The sequence below is a fragment of the Mytilus trossulus genome, chromosome 10 (genome assembly GCF_036588685.1).
Source record: "Mytilus trossulus isolate FHL-02 chromosome 10, PNRI_Mtr1.1.1.hap1, whole genome shotgun sequence".
NCBI classification, from domain to species: Eukaryota; Metazoa; Mollusca; class Bivalvia; order Mytilida; family Mytilidae; genus Mytilus; species Mytilus trossulus.
This window is the reverse complement of record NC_086382.1, coordinates 21504998-21522782: the sequence shown is the minus strand read 5'-3', so window position 1 is coordinate 21522782 and position 17785 is coordinate 21504998. Positions and strand designations below refer to the sequence as shown.

At 33.4% G+C, this 17785-nt stretch overlaps 1 protein-coding gene across 1 annotated transcript; it reads right to left on the bottom strand.

Moving 5' to 3' along the window:
* Positions 1–691: 691 nt before the first annotated feature.
* LOC134687747 (uncharacterized) lies at positions 692–1306 on the bottom strand. Its single transcript, XM_063548204.1, has one exon. The coding sequence runs from the start codon at positions 1304–1306 to the stop codon at positions 692–694; it is 615 nt and encodes a 204-aa protein (XP_063404274.1).
* Positions 1307–17785: the final 16479 nt, after the last annotated feature.

Below are 17785 nucleotides of genomic sequence, written 5' to 3'. Positions count from 1 at the left end.
ATTAAAGTCTACACAAGGTGCATTTTTGGATTTAAACTGCACAAGGTGCTTCTCAATTTTAAACTGCACAAGGTGCCCCTCAATTATATACTGCACAAGGTGCTTCGCTATTACAAAATGCACAAGGTGCATCTCAATTATAATCTGCACAAGGTGCTTCTCAATTTTAAACTGCACAAGGTGCCCCTAAATTTTTATACTGCACAAAGTGCTTCGCAATTACAAACTGCACAAGGTGCATCTCAATTATAATCTGCACAAGGTGCATCTCAATTATAAACTGAACAAGGTGCTTCTCAAATTATAACCGCACAAGGTGCATCTCCATTCTTTAAAGCTAGTATACTTTGAACTAATAATGTAAACTTATGTAAGCGTGTCTGTGGGTACATTCCGTAGTAGTTACCTGTTTCGATACGTGTATTTTACCTTGTAGTAAAAATTTACACCCGATAGTAAAATTGTGCATTGAACCGTACAAAGGAATGTGACCTCCTACGATGAACAATCAAGTTTAAAAACAGGGACGTTACTGGTGAATGGGGATTGAGCGAAAACACTGTCTCTGTCTGAACCAGATAAAAAGAAATGTGGAGGACGATCAAATTCAACAACATTATTCTGTAATAAAATCGTAAAATTTATTTTCTGTGTTGTTCCAAACCATAGGCTAAAATAGAGCAGACTTCCATTAAGGAACTACCAATACACCTTTTGCACGACAAGTTAACATATGATTTAAAACTCGGCAAACTAAGTCGACTGGAGGCACATTCCAGTTATTTTCTCCTGACCAGTCGAAAGAGAAAGAGTCGACTCCTGTAGTTCCTGGAACCCAAAACTTTGAATTAAACCGTGCAATTTTATGATTTTTATCGTCTGCAAATTTGTCAAACGTACATTTCCCCCATCTGTTTTTAAACATAAGAAAAACGCTGTCGTCCACAGCCCAGTCATCAAAATCAAAAATTCTACTTAAGTAATCTGCTTGTACATTTTCAGATCGTGGATCGATCCACTCAACATCAATCGTAATACTATTAACTATGTAAGTTGTATAAGTATCCATAGCAAGTTCATGTAAATCAGGCATCATGCTACCAACTCGACAAATATGCACGACATTTTGATTGTCAATATAAATTTTTACAAGTTTTCCTGCTAACTGTGCGAACATACTTTCTAATATAAACTCGACAGATTGCAACTCTCTCCACGTGGAGCTCTTAAGTCTTTCTTGTTCACTAAACATATAATGAGCAATTTGTAAAACATTACCATCGACAAAACCTGCTCCAGCATACATGTACCTACTGGCGTCGGAAAAAATAATACGTTCTGGAATCTTGTGTATAGGACATACTAATAAATTAAGTATAGATTTACAATTACTTTTCCAAAACTCAAGTTCGGTTTTGACTTGGGTGGATATTTCCAAATATGAGTCCCAAATATTTCTCTGGCAAACAGACATGCATAAATTTCGTGTCATCAATTGGCATATGTGACCAAAAGCTGGGATCAAAGATATAATTTTGCCAAGAACACATGTCAAATTTCTAGCAGTTGAACCATTATTTGAAAGATTTTTTTCGATTTCTTCTACACAAGACTCACCAGTGACGCTCATATTAAAATATTTATAAAGCCAAACAGGTACGAAGTTGAAGAGCATTGAGAATCCAAAAAGTTGTGCAAAATACGGCTAAGATAATCTATGCCTGGGATAAGAAAATCCTTAGTTTTTCGAAAAAATCAAAGTTTTGTAAAACAGGAAATTTATAAAAATGACCACATTATTGATATTCATGTCAACACCGAAATGTTGACTACTGGGCTGGTGATACCCTCGGGGACGAAACTTCCACCAGCAGTGGTATCGACCAAGTGGTGTAAATAGTTATCAAAGGTACCCGGTTTATAAATTTGTACGCCAGTCGCGCATTTCGTCTTCACAAGACTCATCAGTGACGCTCATATCAAAATATTTATTAAGCCAAACAGGTACGAAGTTGAGGAGCATTGAGGATCCAAAATTCCAAAAAGTTGTGCAAAATCTTATATTTGCACTGGTGAAAAAATTGATTTCGCAAACTTTGGTAAAAACCAAGATTTCAATAAAGTTTGTAAAACAGATTTGGACATGCGTACTCACCTTTCCCTGCTGTCACAAGCCCATCCGTCGTCCAAATACACAAATATCGGGAAACTTTGTGATCTCCAAAAATCAACTTATGTACGAACAACTTTAGTAAAAATATGTCCAGCTGAAGATAACCCAAAAGGTAAAACTGAGAAAATAAAATATCTTTCTTGTCCATCAATTACCCAGGAAAAACCTAGAAATTTCTGATGTTCTGGATGTATATTAATATTATGATAAAAAAACCTTTTTTGCGTATTGCTGCAAAAAATTGGCCTCTTATTCGCCTTCAAATATTATTTTCTGTTTTTGTACACATTTGTTAACATGTCTCAGATCTAAAACTAATCTCTCTTTCTTCGATTCATTGATGGCTACAGTTAGAGAATTTATTACATAAGGTTTATTTGAAATTTCAGTAATACAACCATTCAGTTTTAATTCTGTCATAGCTTTCAAAACAAATGAAAAATTATTAAATGCTGATCTGCTATTATTCAAATAAACTGATGGAGGTTCTTGAATAAAAGGAATAACGTAACCAAATTTTACAGTGCTTAAAACTAATTCAGAAGGTTTTAAACTATCTTCCCAAAACTGGACATGATCTTTTAATCGATTTTTTACAGTCTTAATTCCATCAGTATATTCATAACCATCAAAATCTATATCATACTTAACTTTTTCATTAAGACAGGGGTGGAACACTTGTAATAGTTGCTGTTGCTGACTTGGTTCTACTGAAGTTACGTGCTTTCTAGGGACAGAAACGGCAGTGTGTCCTGGTCTTTTGCAGTAAAAGCAAAGTCCGTCGTTGTACTGCTGCTAGGAGTAGTTTTGCTGACTGTAGTTGTCATTTCTGGGTCCAGATTCTTTGCTGAAGCCACGAAAAAAGTCTATAGCATTGAAACATCCTCTGCCACCACCTCTGCTGTAAGGCTTGTTAGCTGTACGTTAACGGTTCGCTCTGAAAACGGCAGTGCGTAACTTTGAAGCATCTTCAACACTGTCAGCAAGGGGATCGTCCAGATATTCGTGGACGGATCCCACCCATGGCGTTCATCGATTTTCAAAATTTTGTTTCGCTGGTTCAAAGTGTCAAGTTCAGTTTTAACAATAGACCGTAGGTCAAGTTTTTGGTCGAGTGACTCGGAAGTTAGCAAATGTTAAGAAGAAATACGGTCGGTGTTAAAATTGAACTGGATTTTAATCCCTTCTTGACTAAATTCAAAAGACGGTGGCTGGGAAGCAATTGTAGAGGCTTGACTACTGGCAAACGTGCGTGTGTTTGCATTGACAGAGCTTACTTGTGCTTGTGTCTTTTTGAACTCCGACAAAATCTCACTTTTCTGTCTTTATAGAGCCTTTTTTAACGAAATATTAAATAAGGAAACTGCATCAGCTGTAGTACGCGGTCACTTTTGGTCGTCTTTTTAGAGTTGACTTTCGTCCTTTGGCCCCACGACAGAAATTTCGGACATAATACACGTGTCTCTTATAAAGGCTATAGCGAGCGTCGATGGTCAGAAAAATGACCGCACGGGTTTTAAGTGCAAACAAATGGTCACATATTATGAATATTCATGAACGTACGGCGAACTAAATTATATTTCAAACTTCTATAGAACCACATAAATGGTATCTTTTTTAGATCTGTAAAAAAATATGTATTCAGATACGAAACCCTGTATAGTACATTATAATGAAAAGTCTGACTTCTTTGATTGTGATATAGGAGTAAGACAAGGGAAGAATCTCTCTCTAAATGACTTGCAAGACTTTCTAGAAACTACAAATGCTTAAGGTTTAGAAACTATTAGTAAAGATATAATGGTTTATTTCAAAATATTTATTTCAAAATGTTTATTTTACTGTATGCTGACGATACAATTTTGATGTCAGAATCAAATGAAGGCTTACAATTGATGTTTAACGAATTTTGTGATTTTTGTAAAAATGGAAACTAAAGTAAATGTGCAGAAAACAAAAGTTATGGTATTCTCAAAAGGTCGACTGTCAAAGATATCGAAGATCATGAAATAGAGATAGCGAATGAATATAAATATCTTGGATTTTTTTTTTTTTTAAAGTGGCTCTTCTTTTAAGACAAGAAAATGTGTATTTAGAAAAGCTACTAAAGCAATGTATGGATTGTTACAAAACTGTAGAAAATCTATTTTTATCTATTGAATGTCAATTAGTTTTATCTATTGAATGTCAATTAGATATATTTGACAAAACTATTTTACCGATACTTTTGTATGTATGTGAAATTTGAGGTTTTGAAAACTTTGATTTACTCGAAAAAGTACATTTGCGATTTTACAAACTTGTACTACATTTGAAACAATCTACTAAAAAAAATATTTACGGAAAGCTGGGAAGATATCCCATTTCATTTCATGCAAGAGGACGTATGGTAAAGTTTTGGCGTCGTCTTTTACATGGATATGAATGTAAAGTCTCCTCACTTTTTTTTTTATTTATTCTAATAATTATGGTTTGGAGAGTAAATGGTTATGTTTTTATTAAAAACACATTAGACAATTGTGGAATGTCAAATATTTGGAATCAACAGGGTACTTTTTCTGCTCTGTGGATTTCTAAATGTGTAGAACAAAAACTGAAGGACCAATTTGTACATGCAGGAATTATGTAAATATGAATTCTACCTCTAAAGGTGTATGTTATAGAATATTTAAAAAAGAATTTAAATTTGAAGAATATATATCTATTTTACCATTGGATTGTGTGTATATGTTTTGTAAATTCAGATGTGGTAGCCACCGTCTACCAGTAGAGACAGGGAGATGGCACAATCTGTCAAGAAACCATAGATTGTGTCGTATCTGTGGCTCGGTTGAAATCGGTGACGAATATCATTATATTTTGTCTTGTAAATCTTTCGTTAATAAAAGACAAAAATATTTACCGGAATTTTTTTTTGGAAAAATGCAAACACCTTGAAATTATGTAATCTTGTTTCCTCAAATAATATTACAGTTTTAGAAAAATTATATCGATATATTAAAGGTTTTAATGTGAAAGTCTCTCCTTCTGGTTAATGTATATCATTATTTCACACATGCACTGTATATTATATTGTTGTGATATACTTATTGTCTCTATAACTATGTCATTAGTTGATGAGAATAAAAATTCATTCATTCATTCACGTTATTTAATAAATTACTAGAACACACCCGCGAAATCGCGGGCATATAAAGCGTGTAAACTGTTGTACGATGAATTTTTGTTAAAGGTATTATGACTGGAGAATTTCATATATGGTATCAAAAGCCCTCTCCCTTTTTTCCAAAGTCCTTTCTGTTAAATTCAATTATTTTTCGTGTTTCTGGCCTTATACCACAGTTATTCTTCCCCTTTGCTACAATGCATTTTTTGGTAAAAGTCAAATTAAATTAAAAATTTGCACCGCTTCAAACATGAAATAAATGAAACTGCTTATAGACCATTATTATTCTAATAAAATTTGCTTCTAGGACAATCCATCGGTGCTTTTCCTTTTGAGAGCCCTATTAACATGCCAATGGTAGGATTTGAATCTCGTATAAATGACTAACGCTCATTTGAGGGGTGGTCTGAGGAGCCCTGATCCCGAAATCCCGAGCTTATAAAAACATGAAATACCGAGGTGCGTATTTTAACGAAATTCATATCCCGACATCCCGAAATAAAATAAAAATATTCCCGCATCCCGTAAAAATCAATCCCGAAATCCAGATCTTAAAAACACCCGATCCCGACGTCCCGAATAAGTCCTGCCTTCCTCTAATCTCTACCCTACTTTCATTTTGGCCAAATCACTACTTTCACTTCCAACAATAAATGTTTATGCCCCATTTATGGGAATTATGTTTTCTAGTCTGCTCGTCCGTTCGTTCGTTTGTCCGTCCGTCTGTCCCGCTTCAGGTTAAAGTTTTGTCGAGGTAGTTTTTGATGAAGTTGAAGTCCAACCAACTCGAAACTTAGTAAATATGTTCCCTATGATATGATCTTTTTAATTTTAATGCCAAATTAGAGATTTTACCCCATGTCACGGTCCACTAAACATAGTAAATGATAGTGCCGATGTGGCATCCGTATACTATTGACACATTCTTGTTTCCACATGTTTTACTTATTTCAATAGACCCCTTAGATAGTAAATATTTCAGAAAAAAGTAGACAGAATACAGAGAGTCTCTGTATATCATAGTAGTATAATCGTAGTTAACAGGTGGATAAACGCGAAAACATAATTGTCTCTAATATAAGGAGGTATAATAGTTGAGGTTCTTGCGATCTAAAAACCATGATATGGAGAACGCTCTGATTGGCTTATTTATTTTTCATTTTTGTAATCTATCATACGATTGGTTGTACTTGTGCATGTTTAAAACTGGAAGTCTTATTTATGACTAAAAGTCAGTCTGATAACGGAAACAATATCCGGACACCTATTTTGTCGTTTTTCTCCCAAAATAACTCAATAAAAGTAGACAGAATACATAAATTCTCTGTATTTCATAGTAGTATAATCGTAGTTTACAGGTGGATAAACGAGAAAACATAATTGTCTCTAAGGAGGTATAATAGTTGTGGTTCTTGCGATCTAAAAACCATGACATGGAGAACGCTCTGATTGGCTTATTTATTTTTCATTTTTGTAATCTATCATACGATTGGTTGTATGGCTTATTTATTGTTCATTTTTGTAATCTATCATACGATTGGTTGTACTTGTGCATGTTTAAAACTGGAAGTCTTATCTATGATTAAAAGTCAGTCTGATAACGGAAACAATATCCGGACACCTATTTTGTCGTTATTCTCCCAAAATAACTCAATCTGAATAATCATAAGAATGAATGACAAATGCGACTATGCATGTTACATATAGAAAACAGAGTCATGATGATTAATTTATTGTGGAAGGAAGAGAAGCGACACACAAAATGAGGTCTTCTCGTTTAATAGTATAGATAGTATAGAAGATAAGCTTCTGGTCAACTGTAACTCACAATCAAGACACAATGTGGACACAATGTAGACACAATAAGCATTTATATAGGTTATATTGAGTATTATTTTCAATGCAAGCCTTGGCTTTCACTAATCAGTAGGCTACAAAGTGCCCCCAAATGATTGGTATAAAACGTTTCAAGCAAGAGAAAAAGATGCCGGATAGAATGTTCAATAACAGAGATCCCTCCAAGGCAAACACAATTCAATTTCAGTATTTAGAGTATATTCTAATGGATTTGTCAAATTTTACAGTGAATATCTTTATAAATAAGAAAATGTGGTAGGAATACCAACAAGACGACTCTCCATCAACACCGTGTAGTCAAAATAAAAAGGTTACAATACAGCCTTCATCACAAAGTGTTGGCTCACATCGAACAGCAAGCTATTAAGGGCTATAAAAAGGCCATTGTAAAACAATTCAGACAGGAAAACCCGACTGTCTTTTTTAATTACAAACGAAAAGCAGCTATGACCTACACCAATAAAACTCAACCACTGTACTTCTCTGAATTGCTCATTTTCAAGTACTAGGTGTCAACTGGTTTGCCTTGCAATTTCAATAGCTTGCTATATGAATTGGATTTGGTCATTAAGGTGACGAGGTAAAGTGCAACTTAAATTATATAAATTTCCAATTAATATATTCGCAGGCTATTTTTCATGACACACACATTAAGATGTATGACATCAAACTAAAAAAATGACTAGCGTTTAAAGATTATTTTGGATCATTCAGAAATAAATCAGCGATATCCCCGAAATGTGTTTAAAGATTTGTCATCTTAGACTTTAAGATGACAATGCTTGCTACAATAAGCATCACAAAAATCGAAAGCAGAGCAGGAATCAAACTTTTTACAATCATGATGAATAACAAGCAATTGTTCAGAAAACAATGAACATATCTAAAATTTCAATAAAATTGTTAAAAAAATAAGGTTCACGTATTGAATTTCTCTTTTTAATGAAAGCAGCTTGATTATGTTTATTTATTTACAATAAATAAGTAATAAATGATAACGGGGAACGCCTATTTTCTCAACACACTTGTTGTTAATTTACGTATTTAAATAAAATAATTATTTATAACACATTCTCAAAAATATCTAAATATCTCCACTAGGGGCGGGGGAGGGTCTAGCTTGTATGATTTTTTACCTAATGATATTTATTTCTGGTCGACAATATTCTACCTTTGTTTTTTCACTCAACTATAAAAAGCTGTAAAAAAGTGACTGATTTCTATATATTGTTTGCATATTATTATTTATTTGACTGTCTATTCTTTGACTGATATCATTCCATACCATATACCTGATATAGTGTAACTATATGGATTTCTTCATTGTTGTTGAACATCGGAAGTTCTCTATTATTATCATAACAAAATAACGAAGCTTTGCCTTTCCGACTAAAGATGACGCAATTTTTCACTTAAAGAGGACCAATCAGTGATTGGAATTCACGTGATCTATATTAAGCTAAATTTAAGGTTTTACATCCTTGTCGTCGTCACGACAATTTGATACGACTCGCAACGCTTCTCTACATATTATAAAAAAAAATCTTTTTCTTTTTTATATATATATTTTAATGTCGGTGAAGTAGTCGGTACTTGTCGCTGCTGTAAAAGGTGGACTTCCGCTGTCTATAAATAAAATAAATAAAGACAGAAAGTACTGTCCCCCTTTATCAAAATTAGTGGATTTACCACTGATGGGTGGCTGCTAAACGTCCAGCAGCAAATTAATATGCATATTTAGGACGAGAACATGTTAATGTAATATGTCTTTGTACCTTGATCAGGCGCGGATCCAGAGGGGGGGTTCCGGGGGTTGGAACCCCCCCTTTTTTTGGACAATCAATGCATTTGAATTGGGACGTGTAGTTGGAACCCCCCCACCCCCCTTTGTCCTGGGTTAGGAACGACTGGATCCCCCCCCTGCTGCTTGATACTAGACTGACAAGCTGAGCTGGATTTTTTACGTTATACATAGATAGTTTACAAGGCAAAAGTCCACAGGAAAACGAAATAAAAGAAGAATTCATACTTACTAAAGATGTATACCATTAACCAGTAAACAACAATAAAGGTTCCTGTCCGTAAGTATGGCAAGTTGTGCATTATTACAGTGTATTCAAATAATCTTCAAGGTTTTATAGATAACCTTCACACCTTACTTATTCAAGATTACCTGAACAACCAAATTCCCGGAAGAAATATTATTGGCTCTCCGAACTCTCCCGAAGTCGACAACTTGGAAAATGTTAGCACAGTAGTTGGTATGTACGCACTTTTAGCAGCTAGCCTACTTATATAATATATATAAGTAATTATCGATAACTTAAAATTGAACCGTTGAGTTAATACAGCAGCTCGTTTTATATTGTTCTGCTTAAACAGTTATCTGATCTTATCTCATTTCATCTAAATACAAGTAATATTTACTGTCCAGAACAAGGCATATTTTTCATGATTTTGGTAAACAAAATTACCAAACAAATATTTTCTTTGTAAAATTTTGACTGAATTCTTACATGTTTGCAAACAGCATGTTCCGCAGACAGATATATATATATATATACTAATATAAAAACATTTGTTTTAATAACTGTCAGAATGTAATAAAATTTGGCCTTTATACTACTAAGATATCATGCTAAGTAACAATAAAGTTTATATAAGAACACTTTAAATTGTTTATGTCTTATGTGTAGGGTAGGAATTAACCTTCGTCATTTATTCAAGATTCAAAACTTACTTAATAGAACTCTCAAAATGAAAAAAAACACGGATGGATTGTCCTCGGACAACACTATTTTATTACAATAAAAATGGTCTATAAGCAGATAAATCTATTTTAAGTTTGATAGAGAGCAACTTTTTCCGACGTTGTCGGTATAGTTTCGGTTTGTGCCCTTTGAACTTAAAGACGCTTAACTATGACAACAGAATACGCATGCTCGAAAATCCTTTCTGTGATTGGACAAAATGCTGTCATGGTGGGTGATTTGGTTGTGTATGAAAAAACGTCTCGAAAATTATATCGTGATGAAAAGCAAGTGAAAAACTATAAATATGTGAACTAAATCTTACAAAGATTTATATTTTTATTAAAATAATTGTTTCTCCAATAGAGCCGCCTCTTTGCATCCATGACAGCTGTTTATTCGGGACAATTATATAATTTTTAATGTAAACTTTTAGAACGCAACTACGCATGTGAGATTTCCGCGGGGTTTTGGTGAATGTAAACAGAAAGATACTACTTATACTACCAATAGTTTCTACCTTTGTTAACCATGAATTAAGTTTAATGTAAACAGTAGTAAATGTATATTTGTTTCTTGTTATTTGCACTGGATTTTTTGACAAATAAAATTTTTAGGTGTCATCACAATATTTTTAATAATATATATTATTGCCTAAATATAACCAGACTTAGTAAAGAATTTCTTGTAGTCACATTCAGATGGAGATTTTATTAAAGTCATAAAGAGGTCCTGCATCACTAAGTCATTGTCCTTCTGAATATCGAAATGATAGTTTTAAACATAATATACTCAAATTTAAATACGTCGGATATCTTTTTTAAAGATAGTTCTTGTTTAAATTAAATTCGATGTATGCTTGTGGTTTGAGGCAATCAATGGAAAATTGCATGTGCGCGCGCTGAGAATGTCAAAGTTTTGTGCGGTCTTTAAATCCTTGCACAAAGTTCAAAAATCTATAGTGACTAGTGCACACAAATATTTTTTTATTTTTTTTTAAATTCTATAACCTTTATTAATGTTACTTGAAGTCACCAAGGTTTAGACATCTTTTTATTTACATTTGGGTTCAATAAACTGTGAAAACTGCTTTTCCATTTAATTAAAATAGTTTCTAAATTGTTACATATAGTTCAATCATCCAAATTAACTTCATTCGGAATACGCATCTGTCTCTCGTTACCAATACCAATTTGACCAATTCTACGCCAAATCTGATTCGTATCATTGTCATTAAAATTAATCAGCTCTTCGTGACAGCGGTACCAATATTGACTGTTATATTTTTGTGTAAGTTTGTCAAAGTCTTTTCGTTTATATATATCTTTATTCTCAATAAACCATATATATTGGTACAAAGAAGACAATTATGTCCAATATTTACAACAAGACAGTTGCTAACACAATATATGAAGTGAATTTACATAGTTTATTCAATTCTGATTTATTTTTTGAAGACATAATCTGTTTGTGTTTGACAATATTTGCATTTTTTAAATAATAATGTGACAGACAATGTTTCCTGTTTTCTTCAAAGTATTAACATTCTAATATATAATGCATTTTCATCATCAATTTCATTTTTATTACATAGAAGACATAGTCTATTGTTCTTACTATATAATTGTTCCATCTACCCTGTTCAATAGGGAGCTTGTGATTTTTAGTCTTAAATCTACACAAATCAATATAGTGCAACGGCGAAATCTGAAAAGACGCTTAGTTGAGGAGTTTAATGCATCCAAAGAACACACACCTGGATTTTTTTTAAATGAAAGAATACATGTTAAACTTATATTTTAAACATGCCGTAAGAAAATTGTATGGTCGAATTTCCGTAAAAATGGCTTTTTATAGCGTTATGTAGTGTATAAAACAAAATTAACTGATACACTAAAATGTAAATTATTATTACGAATCAAAATATTACGGCTATTTTTTTTATATGAAAATGTAAGAATATATCACTGACGATAAAATTACACAATAATTGTTTTTCAAATATTTACCATCAACATTTTAAAAACCGTTTTACTTCAGTAGTTGTAGTTAACACGATTTTCACCGGTTGCCTTTACTTTCAGGATAATTATAAAACACTTAATTTGTGTTTATTTGGCATAAATATACACTGCTTTCAACATTTCTTATTCGATTTACAAGATATAGGACACATTAATCCGTTACACAATTTATTTAATTCCTGAATTACGGTCCGGGACGTTTATTTTTATTTAACCCTCACTCCGTTCAGTTCTGTCACTGTACCACAGGGGTATAAAATTCAGTAAAAAATCTCCCATTGACTTTAATGCAAATCTATGTATGGAAATAAATTTAAACCTTATTCACCTTTAGAAATTAGAAACTTTCATATATCATCCATGAAAGTGCAAATGTAGCACAAGGTCATGTTTTTCTCTGGCTGTTTATGACGTCTTTACACTAAATCCATTGGATGTTGGATGTGTACGGATTGATAGTTTAGTCTTAGATGCATGATATTTTATTAGTTGTTAGAGGCTTGAACTAGCAGTCAGATAACTGCGAGTACTCTCAGATCTGTTTCTAGTGTCTTTTTTCGTCGGGATGTACAAGTACCCGGCCGCATCCACTTGTATTTTGTCCATCTGATGAGTTAAGCCTTTTTCAACTGATTTTTATAGTGCGTTTATAGTTCTTAAGTTGTACTGTTATACCACTGTCCCAGGTTAGGGGGAGGGTTGGGATCCCGCTGACATGTTTAACCCCGCCACATTATTTAAGCATGTGCCTGTCCAAAGTCAGAAGCCTGTAATTCAGTGGTTGTCGTTTGTTTATGTGTTACATATTTGTTTTTCGTTCATTTTTTTTATATAAATAAGGCCTTTAGTTTTCTTGTTTCTTGTTTTACATAGTCTTATCGGGGCCTTTTATAGCTGACTAGGCGGTATGGGCTTTGCTCATTGTTGAAGGCCGTACGGTGACCTATAGTAGTTAATGTCTGTGTCATTTTGGTCTCTTGTGGACAGTTGTCTCATTGGCAATCATACCACATCTTCTTTTTATACTATCTTTTGCAACAATAAAAACATAGGGTCATGCGCCATTTTTTAGCATTCACATGGCCTTGTTTACAAACAATGTTATTGTAGATTCGCACTGAATTCCTATACTGACCCCCATTACTTTTCAACCCTGTAGGTAAAAAATAGTACATTCAGCATTTTTTTTTTTTCAACTCTAGTTTTGATCCATCTACCGAAAAACATTTATTACAAACATTATCTACCAATCAGAAGAGCACATTACTTCAGTTTTATACAGAAAGCTCTCCCATAAATGGGCGGTCCCTGGTGATGTATATTTGTAGGACTCTAAAGTGCGATGGACTGCTGCAACCCTTCAGTCCCTAATCAAGGCAAAATTTATACACCAAATTAAAGTTTTTTGATAGAGGAATAAACTGAGTATAAACGATATGTGCCGTAATGACCATTAGAGGGGTTACGGAGGACCTCAATGCCAAAATAAGCGTGAAAATTAAGAAATAGCCAATTTTGAATAATGAAATAGATATTTTGAATAATGGAATGGAATGCTGCGACCCTTTAGCCCCTAATTAAAGATAAACCTTATAAATTTACCCACCCTGACATAGAAAATGAAAAGAAAGAGGTTAAAATTAACATGTTTGCAGACGATACACATTTTTTTAATAGAACAGAGGAATCAATCGAGGAAACATTCAAGGTTTTAGAAATATATGAGAAAGCATCGGGTGATAAGATAAATTATGAAAAGACTGTATGGGTATATTTGGGTCGTTGGAAAAATAAAACACCAAAATATAAAAAAATAGGTGGTCAAGCGAACCAATTAAAGCATTGGGAGTCATGCATGGATACAGTGTTGATATAGAAGCTATATGGTTAGAAAAAATAAAGAAGATTAAGGCGTGTCTTGAGGTTTGGAAATCTCGTGACCTAACATTGAAGGGCAGGGTCTTAATATTAAAATCATTGATTATATCTAAAATAGGGTTCGAAATCGAAATGCGAGGTATACCTGAAAAATATTAAAAAGAAATAAACAATGTCATGTGGAATTTTATATGGGAGGGGAAAGTAAATTTAATTAAAAGGGACGTGTGTTGCTTACCGGTAGAAGAAGGGGGGATTGGTATGATCAATATAGACTCGTTCATTAAATCCAAACAAATCAAAAGTATGCAAAAGATTTTAAGATCAAAAATACAATAGCCAAATGGTGGCTACAGAAGTTTGATATCAAATATAATTGTGATAATTTTTTAGCAAAGTGTTCGGACTTACGAGGATTACAAATGGAATATTTTCCAAAATACTATCTTGAGTTAATTAAAACGTGGTCAAAATTTTTAAGTATACAAAGTCCAATAAATAAAAACGATATCCTAAACCAACAACATTTTGGAAACATAAAAATTCAATACAACAAAAAACCTATTTTTTTCGCTAACTTCGGAAAAAGTGGAATTCATACAATAAAAGATATTTGGGATGAAGAAACGAAAAACATCAAAAGCGACAACTTTATATACAATACTCTTAAAGATAAGAGAAATTGGATCTCGGAATAGACAAGGCTGAAATTAGCTATTCCAAAATTGTTCAAACACAAACTAAAAAACGTCCACGTTGATCCAGAACCCCCCAAAAATGGTTATTACATTAAAAATACATTTGAATTTTACGATAAACAGAATAAAGTAGTAATCCCAAGTGAGATATCTTTGAAATTAATCCAATATTCGTTAAATTTAGATATAGTTCCAAACTGTCAAATAAAATGGAATATTCAGTACAATTCGGAATAACCGTGGAAAAAGATCTTGATACATTTAAATAAAAGTATGTCCTCTAAGAAAGCAAATCAAATAAGCTGGAAAATTGTTCATAACATTATCTATACGGAGCAAACACTATTTAGAATCGGCAAATCAAATAATGGCAAATGCCATTTTTGTAAAACAGAAAACGAAACTCTCACACATCTTTTTCACAGCTGTAACATTATAATGGTTGTTTGGGAACACATTTTTGATGCGCTTAAAACATATAATGTACTTAATAACACTGTATATATTCCATTGAGCGAAGAACTTATCATTCTAGGAATGTACGATTACAACAAAAAGTACAATGTCATAACTAATACGATTATGAATACAGTTAAATGGATTATTTGGAAATGTAGGAATATAATCAAATATCAGTCTAAAAGTTTTACTTCCAGTCAATTGATAGCATATGCAAAACGGGAACTGTGCAGTTTAATTGAATCTATGGACAAATCATTATCATCTAAAAAAGAAAATTTTGCAGCTGAAATAAAACTTATAATAAATCTTATTAATACATTAGTAAGTGATGTAATAATTTGTACTTACTTTCCTTTCCTTTTTAGAACATAATACATCCAACGATAGAAATATACAATACACGCATTTACAAGGTCGAGCATGTGACCTATAAAATCACTGACCGACACATAACAATGTAATCCAGGTGTTAAAAGTACAAAAAATTAAATGTCAATTATATAAGTAAAGGTAAATTATTGTGTAGATTGTAGTGTGTTTTGGAGGACTTTTGATGTATTTTATTTACTGGTAGAATATTGTGAATATTTTATACGCAAACTCAATCTGTGTAATTAATATAAATGTATAACTTATGTATGGAAAAAATATAAAATAGATTTTTTTTTTATAATAGAGTCCACCGTTTATCCCTGGACGTTGGATCATTGTAAACACAGGGCCCCTTGTGTATTCTTCCCTGGGTTATACAAGGAAAATTGTGTTCAGGTGATTTGCAATCGCCAGGTAGTTTCATATTCCGGAAATGGTTTATCGATGTGTGTTTGACATTTAACATTAACTCGCTCTCTTCCTGTTTAAGGGAAAACGGTACTATTTATTCTGCCATAGGCGACAATACTAACATTTTCTAAATTTACCAGTTTTTATAATAAAAACCTGGACAAAACAGTTATGTGTGGTGTTACAACTTTATTATTGTATTCTAAAAATTAAAGCCAAATAGTATCATGACCAATTTCCAACGGAGCTAGTTTATGTTATCCATGCCCACCGTCATTTTGCACCAAATTTTTGAAATTTTGTAAGCCTTTTCGAATAATTCTCTAGAAAATATTTCAATAGGTTTTAAAATTTATTTTATAAATTTACACACTGCAGTTATTCATAGATAAATAAAAAAATATATTGTACCCTACATCCAATCACAGCGCTCCTAATTTGACTTCCTTCACCTGTCTTGGGTACACAAAAGGCCAACCTAATGCTGGGGAAATTAAATACTACCGTTTTCCCATAACGATTATATAACTTGGCATGTTTTACTATGTTAGTCAATAAATAGACAATATCTCAAGTCGTACATTTGTGTAGTGATTTTCCTTATTGGCGTGGTGGCAGTAGCTGGATCTCAGTCAAAAGATACAATATTATGGACCGAAGAGCTTAACTCAGCCTTTACAAGTGCACAAAACGCACTTTCGACCAATCGTTCGATTGCTCTCCCTCGTCCTAACGACCAACTATGGATTGTTACAGACGGAGCTTTGAAAACATGCGGACTTGGAGCTACTTTGTACATTAACAGAAACGACAAACTTCAACTTGCTGGATTCTTCAGTGCAAAACTTAGACAAACTCAACGCCAATGGTTACCATGTGAAATTGAAGCATTATCAATTGCAGCATCTATCAAACATTTTAGTCCGTACATTATTCAATCTTTATCTACAGCATGTGTTCTAACTGATAGTAAACCGTGTGTTCAAGCCTTTGAAAAGTTGTGTAGAGGTGAATTTTCATCAAGTCCTCGGGTTTCTACTTTTCTGTCGACTGCGAGTCGCTTTCAAGTATCTATAAGACATGTTTCTGGATTGGCAATATTACCATCTGACTATTCAAGCCGTAACGCACCCAATTGTGACAATCCTGCCTGTCAAATTTGCAATTTTGTACATCTTCAGGAGGAATGCGTTGTGCGTCATGTAACAACTACAGATATTCTCAACGGAACAGTTAAGCTTCCCTTTACAAGCAGGGCAGCATGGCTTTCAAACCAGACCGAATGTTCTGACCTCCGGCGAACAGTTGCTCACTTACGACAGGGAACCAGACCCTCTAAAAAACTCACAAATATAAAGGACATTAAGCGCTACCTGAATGTAGCCTCGTTAGCTAATGACGGACTATTAGTAGTAAAAAGAAACCTTCCGTTTATACCTTGTCGAGAATTGATCATTGTACCGCGGTAAGTATTAGATGGCTTAATTACTTCAATTCACATTAAACTAGACCATCCGTCATGTCACCAGATGAAGTCTATATTACAACGATACTTTTACGCATTAGACATGGACAAGGCTATCGAATCTGTAACTAGCAGCTGTCATCAGTGTGTTTCATTGTTGAAGACCCCAAAGGTCCGCGAAGAGCAGAATTCAGCAGACCCACCTGAAACTATTGGTTCTTCATTTGCCGCAGATGTCTGAAAACGTGAGCGTCAGTTAGTTTTTGTTTTACGAGAATGTGTAACTTCTTATACCTTTACAAAACTATTAGATACCGAGCGCCATCATGATTTACGAGACGCAATTATTCGTAAATTTATTGGATCTCAATTAAGACAAAACTCTTATCGTGTAAAATGTTCAGATTGCTACAAAGTTGCCTATGAAGTTTCAGAACTTGAAAATGTTCAACGTCTACTACCGTATTCCGACGATGACGACGATGAAAGAGTGACTGACATCTCCTCACCTCCACCTGTGCCGATCATT

What these genes read in the sequence shown, in the direction of transcription:
- LOC134687747 (XM_063548204.1), bottom strand. Translation starts at nt 1,306, where the DNA reads ATGTATGCTGGAGCAGGTTTTGTCGATGGTAATGTTTTACAAATTGCT.